This window comes from Struthio camelus, chromosome 3, assembly GCF_040807025.1.
Source record: "Struthio camelus isolate bStrCam1 chromosome 3, bStrCam1.hap1, whole genome shotgun sequence".
In the NCBI taxonomy this organism is placed as follows: Eukaryota; Metazoa; Chordata; class Aves; order Struthioniformes; family Struthionidae; genus Struthio; species Struthio camelus.
In genome coordinates this window covers 94,674,625-94,684,387 of record NC_090944.1, presented here as the reverse complement: position 1 = coordinate 94,684,387, position 9,763 = coordinate 94,674,625, and the positions used below count along the sequence as shown (strand labels likewise).

General features: G+C 63.0%; 1 protein-coding gene across 1 annotated transcript; it reads left to right on the top strand.

Annotated features, from left to right (window-relative positions):
• Positions 1-230: 230 nt before the first annotated feature.
• LOC138066809 (rho GTPase-activating protein 35-like) lies at positions 231-2,594 on the top strand. The gene is made up of 3 exons (XM_068939197.1): positions 231-341; positions 780-975; positions 1,694-2,594. The coding sequence occupies exons 1-3, from the start codon at positions 289-291 to the stop codon at positions 2,087-2,089; spliced, it is 645 nt and encodes a 214-aa protein (XP_068795298.1). The 5' UTR covers positions 231-288; the 3' UTR covers positions 2,090-2,594.
• Positions 2,595-9,763: the final 7,169 nt, after the last annotated feature.

Sequence of the window (9,763 nt, the reverse complement as noted above, 5' to 3'; positions counted from 1 at the left end):
GGGTGCACTAGAGGCTCATAGGCACTAGGGCCTCTTCTTGCACTCCCACGAGCGTGCCCAAGCGGGGCGGTCCTCGCGCAGCCCACTGCTCGCTCTGTCAGCGGCCAGGAGCTCCTTTGAGAGCGGGTAGCTCCAAGCAGCCTGCCTCCTGGGGAGCCCAAGTGCCCGTGGACGCTCCGTCTGGCCTCAGGCGTGGTGTCCAAGCCTCATCTCCGTATCTCGGCCTTGCAGGACTTCCTGCGAAATATCCCCTGCACGCTCCTCTCGGCGGCCCTCTACGACAGCTGGATGCTGGCTCTGGAGAAGCCAAGCAGGGAGGAGAAGATTGAAGGCCTGAGGGAGTAAGTGTGTAGCCAGTCCCACCGTTCTGGAGCGGGTGGCAGAGGCTGGGGCCTTCTCTGGAAACGGGCAGTCTGTGGCAGAGCCCGACACTTCTATCCGCTTGCTCGTGCCGATACCACACAACACAGCCACAGGCTTTCACGGGCCTTTGCAAAGCCTCCCACGACGTCTCCCGACCACCTCGCCTTTATTCCCACTGTCCATCTACTGATGAAGCGCCCACCTCCCAGTCCAGATGTTCTCATTCAAGGTCTCGTACTTAAGCACGTGCTGTCGGGCCTTTCTCGACAGCACACGTGGAAAGGCGAGAGAGAGCACCGGCGTTCCTCTCGTGGGAGGAAGCGCCACTTGTGGCAGTTGCCTTGAGCCTTGCTCCCAGAAGCGGCAGCAGCCGCTGCCCCCTGAATTCACGGCGCCTTTTCTTTGTGTTTGCTCAGGGTGGCTGACCAACTGCCCAGGGCAAATGTGCTGCTGCTCAAGCCCTTGCTCGCGGTGCTCCACCGCATCAGCCAGAACGCAGGCACCAGCAGGATGGGCGCCAGCAACCTGGCCATCTGGGTGGGGCCCAGCATGCTGAGCCCGGGCACGGACAGCACACTCCCGCTGGAAGTGCAGAGAGAGATCTACGACAGGGTATGCTGAACTCACCAGCCAGCCCCTCAGCTGGGCTCTGCGCCACGCGACAGGCACATCTCTTAATGGAGCCGCAGCCCCAGAGCTACAGCTTTTGGCGCAGAAACGGCACTGAGGAGCAGGAAAGACTGCTGAGCAGGTTCTCAGCCCCTTGCCCTGACATCCCTGCTTTTCACTGTGCAGGTGATGGTGCTGGTGGAGTTTCTCATCGAGAACTGCACAGCTATCTTTGGGGACGACGTGGCCTTGCCTTGCAGCCCCTCGGCTGCGGAGGCACCCGAGCACACGGGCAGCTCCGCAGGTAGGACGAGGCACGGAGGATTGGCACCACCCAGGGCTGCTGGTCCCAGTGCTTTAGCTGGAGATCGGAAGATGTCTGTGGCAATGCAGAGAGGTGCAGAGGGTGCAAGACCCTATGGCAGGGCTCTGCTCCTGCAGCACTTCCTGCCACTTCAGGACAATCCTCACTCCACAAAAGGTGTCCCAGTTGTTAAACCTCTGCTCTTCACAGCACTGCTCACTATGCACTGGACCTGCGCTCTCCCCGTGCAGGTCATGGCCCCCAGGGGTGCTTGCGTCTCCTGACCTGCTCCTCACTTCTAGAGGTGCTCAGGCTGCAGCTTGCCATGCGCCTGGGCTGCGTGCTCCCACCGGGAAAGTCTCCTTGCTCCCCTTCAGAAGCCAGGAAAACTAGCTAACAAGCTCTTTCTCCCCACAGCGCACCCAGGGGCCGCTCAGCAGGACGCTGCAGAAGCTGCCTGCGGCCCCCCAGCCGCTGAGCTGCAGCAGCCCCGAGGGAGAAGCCCCAGAGATGGCACGTGTGCCTCTGCCCCTCCACTGCCTCCTCTGGAAAAGCAGCTCAGCACAATGCCCAGGAGGCGCTCGGAGCCAGCCCTGTCCTCCCCCGACCGCTCGGGAGGCAGAAGGCACCAGGAACACGCCAGCACTGCGGACAATGTTGCGGTTGAGCAGCAAGAGCCGAGCTTGGCGAAGGAGGCCCTGGAGCAACCGCCTGCCCCCTTGCCTGCCCCGGTCTCAGCTGCCTCTGCACCCGCAGTGCCCGGCAGGTGCTCCCCAGAGAGCTGCTGTCCTGCTCCCCAGGGCCTTTCCATAACACTGCTGGGACCTGCTGCCATTCCCACTTCCTGCTGGCGGGCCACAAGGACCACGAGAAAGAGCAGGAGAAGGAGAAGGAGAAGGAGAAGGAGAAGGAGAAGGAGAAGGAGAAGGAGAAGGTCAAGAAGAAGGTCAAGAAGAAGGAGAAGGAGAAGGAGAAGAAGGAGAGAGAAAGAAAGAGAAAGAGAAAGAGAAAGAGAAAGAGAAAGAGAAAGAGAAAGAGAAAGAGAAAGAGAAAGAGAAGGATAAGAAATGGAGAGAAAAGAGCTGAAGAGAAAATAAAGGGGGAAGAAAAAGGTGTAAGAAAAGAGGTGAAGAGGAAATAAAGAGAAAGAAGGGGGAGAAAGCCTGGTGGAGAAAAGAGTGAGGAGAAAAAAAGGTGGAGAAAAAGGGGTGTAAGCAAAAAGAGGGAGAAAACGGGGAGAGAAGTAAAGAGGGAAGAAAAAGGAGGGAGAGAAGAAGGGGAAAGAGAAAAAAGGGGAGAAGAAGAGGGGTACAGGGTGAAAGAAGGGAGCATAAAGGGGGAGGAAAGAAGGGGAAGGCAGGGGAAGCAAAAAGAGGGAGAAGAAAGGGGGGAGGTAGGAAAGTGGGAGAAAGGAAGGGGGAGAGCAAAAAGGGGGAGAAGAAAGGGGGGAGCAAAGGGGTTTGGAAAAGGGGAGATAAGAAAAGAGGGAAGAGAAAAGGGGAAGGGAGAAGAAGGGAGAAAAAAAGCGGGAGAGACATGGGAGAAGAAAGGAGGAGTAAAAGGGGAAGGGAAAAGCAGGGAGAAAAGAAAGCAGGCGAAAAGAAGGGGAGAGAAAAAGGGGGAGAGAAAATGGGGGAAGCAAAAAGGGGGGAAAAAGAGGGAGCAGAAAGGTGAGGGAAAATGGGGGGAAAAAGTCGAAGGGGGAAAAAGGGAGATAAAGGGGGAGAAGAACAGGGGAAAAGCGGGATAGGGAAAGGGGGAGGGAAAAGAAGGGAGAAGAATGGGGGAGGAAAAAGGGGGGAAGGGGGAGGAAAGGAAAGAGGGAAGAAAAGGCGGGGAGGAAGAAGGGAGAGAATGGAAGGGGTGAAAAATGGGAGGAAAAAGAGGGAAGAGAAAAAGGCGGAGAACAAATGGGGAGGAGAAGCCGCAGGGAGAAGGAAAGGGGGAGAAAAAAGGGAGGGAGAAAGAAAAGGGGAGAAAAGAGGAGCAAAACGGGGAGAAAGGAATGGGGAGAAAAGCAGAGGAGAAAACCGGGGTGCAAAGAAACAGGGAGATCAGAGAGGGAGCGTTAAGATGGGGTAGATTAGACCGGAGCAGATGAGGAAGCAGAGAGAAAAGTGTGGGGAAGAAAAGACGAGGTTAAAAAAAGGAAAGACAAAAACGGGAAGGAACTCAAGGAAAGAAGAAAAAGGAAAGGGAAAAACCCCCTTGGCAGCACCCCTGCCACACGGTAAGAGCGGCAACCCCGGCGGCACGTGCAGTGTGCTTTGGCCTGTCGGAACTTGTCTTTGGGGAGCGCTTAACTCCCTGCTGGGGGCCCAGGGGAGCCGTGGGGCAGGAGCCGGGGGGCTTCTGACTGACGCCCGTGCACCTTCACTGCAACAAAGCACTTTTGCGCAGGACTCTCTTGAGTCTGCTCCTTGTCTCTCTTTCAAGCGCTCGGCCGCTGCACATAGCCCACGGACTTGTGCCCGCGTCTCTGGGTCCGGCAGGGCTCTTTGAATGCCCTGGTATACGGACGCAGCAGGAGGGCAAGTGACTGAGCAGCGGTAGCCCTGCTAGTGCCGTTGTCGGAGACGGCAGGCGAGATTTTGGGGGGAAGTGCCTCTCTGTCCGGGAGTCAAGGGACACCGCCAGAGGGCAGCAGTTTGCAGTCAGGGGCAGAGAGAAGCCGCAGGGAGCCGATGCTGCTCCAGCAGGGGCTTCCGAGCAAGGCAGCACGCAGGCATGGCAGGCGGGATGTTTCCCGGGTGCAGCTCTTCCCAGGACACGGGGGAAAGGGGCAGGAGGTGACGTGGCCTGACCAGAGCCGCGACTGGCAGAAGCAGCATCCCGGCAGCAGGCTGCAACTAGAGAAGAGGCCCCCTCCGTCGGCCCCTGTGAGCAGGGGCACTCTCCTCCCAAGCAAGCTGAAGGAGAAGGTCCCGCTGCCAGTTGCAAAAGGCATTGGCCGCTCTTGGCAATCTGCAGCTCTGCCGTCACCTGGCTTCCAGCTCTCTTTTGCCAAAACCACAAGCGTTTTGTCCTTGCGGCCCGCACGGCCGCCAAGAGACAGCCTCAGCTCGCAGCCTGTCCTCCTGGGAGAGATGCTGCAGGCCCTTCAGCATCTTCGTAGCCCATCGCTGGACTCACTCCAGGAGCTCCACATCTCCCTTGGCCGGGGCAGCCCAGCACCAGCCACAGCACTCCAGCTGTGCAGGACCGCCTCCCTCCACCTGCTGCCAAGGCTCCTCCTAACCACAGCCCAGCAGGCCGCTGGCCGCCTTGGCCACAAGGGTGCAGTGCAGGCTCACGGGCAACTTGTGCACCAGGACGCCCAGGGCTTTCCCCCAAGAGCTGCTTTCCAGCACGTTGGCCTCTAGCCTGTACTGGTGCATGGACTTCTTTCTGCCTAGGTGCAGCACTTGGCCTTTCCCCTTGTTGAGCTTCAGGAGGTTCCTCTTAGCCCGTCTCTCCAGTCCGTCAAAGGCCCTCTCAATGGCAGCACAGCCCTCTGGTGCGTCAGCCACTCCTCCCTGTTTTCCATCCCCCCTGGTTTAGCAGCCAGCTTGCTGAGGGTGCTTTCTGCCCCATCACCCGGGCCACTGAGGAAGAAGAGGAACGGGACCAGAGCCCGCACTGACCCTTGGCCTGCACCTTGTGTTACTGGCCTCCACCTAGGCTTTGCACCACTCATCACAACCCTTGCAGCTCTGCCGTTCAGCCACTTCTCAGTCCCCCTCACTGCCTGCTCATCTCGCCCCTACTTCCTCAGCTTGCCTCGGAGGGCATGTGAGGGCAGGCAGCGTGGAAAGCCTTACTGACCTCAAGGCAGACAACATCCACTGCTCTCCCCTCCTCTGTCCAGCCAGCCCTTCCCTCGTGGAAGGCTCCCAGGTTGGGCACGCGTGGAGCTTGGAGGAGGTGATCCTTGTCTATCAATCAGCTTTCCTGCAGCCCTCTTCCCTCTCGCGCCCTATCCCATGCGACGCTTCCTCCTGCACCCTCGCGCACCAGCGAGGTGCAACCTCTTGGTGTGCCACACCCGTCTCAGCCGCTTGGTTGAGGAGAGCCCCGTGCAGCAAAAGCACTTTGGAGGCGCCTCCCCTCTGGAGCCAAGCATCAGTGACGGCTGAGAGAAAGACCACCCCTGCAGGCATGCCCACAGGCCTTTGGACTGGCGCTCCGGTGCAGCCTGCACGCATGGCGACTTCCGTTTCAGACTCTGGAGCACCTCTGCTATGAAGAAAGGCGGGGAGAGCTGGGCCTGTTTAGCCTGGAGAAGAGAAGACCGAGAGGCGATCTCATCAGTGCGTACAAGTATGTGAAGGGAGGGTGTCGAGAGGATGGGGCCAGGCTCTTCTCGGTGGTGCCCAGCAACAGGACAAGAGGCAACGGGCACAAACTGAGCCACAGGCAGTTCCGCCTGAACATGAGGAAAATGTCCTCCTTCTTTCCTGTGAGGGTGACTGAGCGCTGGAACAGGTTGCCCAGAGAGGTGGCGGAGTCTCCTGCCCCGGAGAGAGTCAAAACCCGCCTGGACGCGATCCTGGGCAATGTGCTCTAGAGGACCCTGCTTGAGCAGGGAGGTTGCACTAGATGATCTCCAGAGGTCCCTTCCAGCCTTGGCCATTCTGTGATGCTGTGATCCGTATGCAAGCATTTCCATGAGCCTGCCTAATGTCCTGTGGAGTGCTGTTGAGACTCTCGGCAGACTGGTGCGATGCACACGAGGTGAGGGGGGATTCAGGTGCCTGAAAGCCCGGGCCTACAGGCTTCTGGGTATGCCAGGGCACCCGCCGCAAGGGATTTCCCAAGGCATCTCAAACAGATGCTGGTCCTGGTGTCTGGGCAACTGAATCCTGCCCTCAAGTCTTCTCTGGCTGTGCTTGGAGCCAACATTCCCACTTGTCATGGTGATGCCACATTTTGGCACCTGGCCTGGGGGTCTCCAGTCTCGGGCGGACCACCCCACTGACAGAGGGCCGAGGAAGTGTGAAAGTTGGGATTTGGGGCACCGCCTGGGCCCTGCTTCTCTAGCGGGCACAGGCCCCCTTGCTTGGCCCCTCCAAAGCGGGAGTCCTCCTGTCCCAGCAACAACAGGGCATGCTGCAGCCGGGTGGGCAAGCCGCCTGTGCGTGGGGGCTTTTCACGGACACAGAGCCGGCTGCTGAAGCCGGGAGCTGCTCCAGCACCGAGCCCGTCTCCTCCGCCAGGGAGACCTGCAGCCCCCGGCCCACGCCCCGGCCCTGCCCCACGGCCCGGCCGGCGCATCACAATGTGCCGTCGTGCATCACAATGTGCCGCGGTGGCACCCGGGTGGCCACGGCCACCGGCGCCCGCCCGGCCCCAGTGCGGTGCTGTGCCGGTGCGGGGCAGCAGGGAGACGCAGGCTCCCAGCCCAGCGGCACTACTCGGCACGCCGACACCGCTCCGTGCTTTGCGCAGGCCTGACCGGCGCCTGGCGCTGCCCGGCGCGGGGCACGGACGCACCGCAGCTGCTGACCCGGCCACGGCGCCATGGGACAGGCGAACTGCTGCGGTGCCCGGGGCGCTGCCGGCCCCGCTGCCGGCACGCAGGCACGGCCCGAGGCCCCTGGCCGCGCGGCTCCTGGCGCCGGCCCCGGGCTCGAGGCCAGGGGAGCCTCCCGGCCCCCGGCGCCGCTCGGCGCCTTCGTGTCGCGCAGGAGCCCCCAGCTCCTCCTCAGCGACCGTGTCCAGGTGACCCGGCACCGGCGCACCAGGGACAGGCACCTCCTCCTCTTCCCCGACACCCTGGCCATCGCCACCTTCAAGTAAGGAGAGCAGCCCCAGCCGTCCTTCCCCCGCCCCCACCCTCTGCCCCCGGGCACTGCCTCTGCCCTGCTGGCCACTGCTGCCGCTGCCCCACCACACAACCTCCACGCCGCTCCCTGCTCTCCCTCCGCAGGTGCGGCTCCACCTTCCTGCTCAAGCACCGCGTGCCTCTTGGCCAGCTCTGGCTGCTGTGCGGGAAGGACGAGGCGGCGGGCGGGCGCGAAGAGGAGGAAGAGGACGGGCATGGCCTGAAATGCACCAATGCCCTCGTCCTCGTCTGGCCCAACGACGGCTGCGTGGTCACTTTCCGGTGAGTCTTGGCGGCACGTGCAGGGCTGTGGGGGGTGCAGGGCACCGTGCTCGCCTGCAGTCCTCTCTGGCCTTGCTGGGGCTCAGCTCCGGCTGGGGCGAGAGACAGTAGGGGTCCTGCGGGGGTTTCTGACGCAGTCACAGGCACCTCCAGGCGTGCACAAGCCTCGCCCCCGCCCCCACCTCCCCCCTGCACCTCTGCTCCCCCCAGGGACACTGCGGGGGGACACCGACCGGGGGCTTGGGTGCATGGCGCTGTGCAGCAGTGCCAAGCGGGCGAGAGCTGTCCGGGCACCTGGGCCTCTCCCGAGGAGGAGCAGGAGGAGCAGGAGGAGCAGGAGGAGGAGGAGGAGGAGCGGGCTCTGAGGCTGTTTCTCCTTTTGGCTGCAGGTCGCGGGAGGCCAAGGAGCTGTGGCTGAGCACGATGCTCAGGTGAGCCCTGGCGGGCAATTCAGCCCGCCTGTGGCGGCGGCAAGGCTGCGGGCGGTGCAGAGGTGCCGGGGCAGCTGCCCCCAGCAAAGCAGCCGGGGAGGTGGGGGAAAGGGACCCCCCTGCGCGGGGCAGCTGCCGGGCAGAGCGGCAGCAGCAGGGCCTTCGCCTTGTGCCCGCAAAGCAAGAGCAGCGGCCTGCAGCTGGCCCGGCGGCTCCTTGCCGGCGGGCAGGGGCACCGCGAGCTGCCGCTGCCCGTTTGCCCACGCAAGAGGCGCGGAGGCCGCAGGGCCGGGGCCGCGGCCGCTGCCGAGCGGTGCTGCCAGCCAGCGCCGCGGGAAGGGCTCCTGCGCCAGGGTGGCGCGGGCGCGCGGGGCCGGGGCCCGGGCAGCCAGCAGAGGGGCTGGCTGTGACGGAGCTCGGCCTTTGCCCCTGCCCTGTGCCCAGGCCGAGCCCAGGAGCCCCGGAGACCCGCGTCACCCGACTCGCCTCCCTTTGGCTCCTCGTCACGGCCGTCAGCTTCCAGGGCGCCGTAAGTGTCCCGGGGGGCTGCGCTGCGCCCCGAGCGCCACGGGGCTGCGGGCAAGAGCCCGCGCCACCGCCTGCTCACGCTGCCTCTTTGCTCTCTTGCCTAGTCGGGGTCGCTGACCGCCCGGACCGTCGAGGCCTTGGTTTCGGCGGAGGTGAGCAGGGGCTCCCTGTCCCGCGGCCCCGGCTGCGGGCTGCCGGGAGGCATGCGAGTTTTGGGAGGGAAGGCGGCCGGCCCCAAGCACCCACGTCGGGCAGAGAGGCCAGGCCGTTCCCGCACGCAAGCATCTCCTCCGCCGGCATCCCACGACCTCGGGTTTTCCCTGCAGCCGCTCGCGCTTTTCTGCGGGGCTGAAGCACCTGGCTGGCGGCCCTGGCTGCTGCCGGGCGCCTCCGTAACCTGAACGCCTGCCTTTCTTTCTTGCAGGCTGGCACCAAGCAGAGCCCCGTCTTGGCCCCATCGGCTGCTGAAGAGGGACTTGGCCACTCCACTGGTGAGTTGCAAAGGGAAGCTGAGGAGCTGCCTCCTCACCCAGCGCTCGACAGCAGCTGAAAAGCTGCAGCCCCTCCGCTCCCTCTCCACTTCTGCTTTCCTCTTGCTTGCAGCAGAGGGGACTAAGACAAGGAAGAGGTTCCTGCCATGGCCGTTTGCTCGGAGACGAGCCTCGGCCAACGGGGACGGCCCCGGGCAGCCGGACTCTGGCCTCGGGACGCCTCTCTTTGGCCAGCCTCTGGCTACCCTTTGTGGAGAGCAGGGGACCCTGCCCCAGCCAGTCCAGGTAAGGCAGCCTGGCCACGCAGCGATCCGCCTGCCGGCTTGTCCCGCCAGGCGGCACCCCCAGCTCCTGGGCTGCAGAAGGCCTGCAAAGGAGGGAAGCTTGCAGCAGCAGGAACAGCCAGGGGTTTCTGTAGTCCCCCGACTACAGAAGCGTGCTCGAGAGGCTGGCTTGGGGCACAGCCCGGCTACGCCCAGCGCCATGTACCTGCAGCGAGAACTAGATCCGAACCAAGGCAAAGCAGCATGCGCCGCCCAGGCACAAACTCGCTTCTCTCCCTGAGCAAGTGCTTCCCTGCTAAACGGCCTTTCTGCACCCGATGAGCTCTTCTGCCAGCCCCGTCTGCTTTCTCCTGCAGGAGCTGCTGGCCATATTGTACAGGGAAGGGCCTGCCACGGAGGGCATATTCCGGAAAGGTGCCAGTGAGAAGGCCCGCAGGGACTTGAGGGAGGAGCTGAACAAAGGAGGGGCCGTTGACTTGGCAAGCCAACCCGTGCACCTCTTGGCAGGAATCTTGAAGGTGAATTTCTGCCGACTGGCAGCACGGAGAGTACGTTGCCCACCTGCAGGGGCCCACTCGAGCGCCTAGCTGGGCCCAGGGGGCACTCCAGGCTGAAACCCCGGGGAAGCCAAACGACGGGCTTTCAGGCGGAGGAAAGCTTGGCCTCTG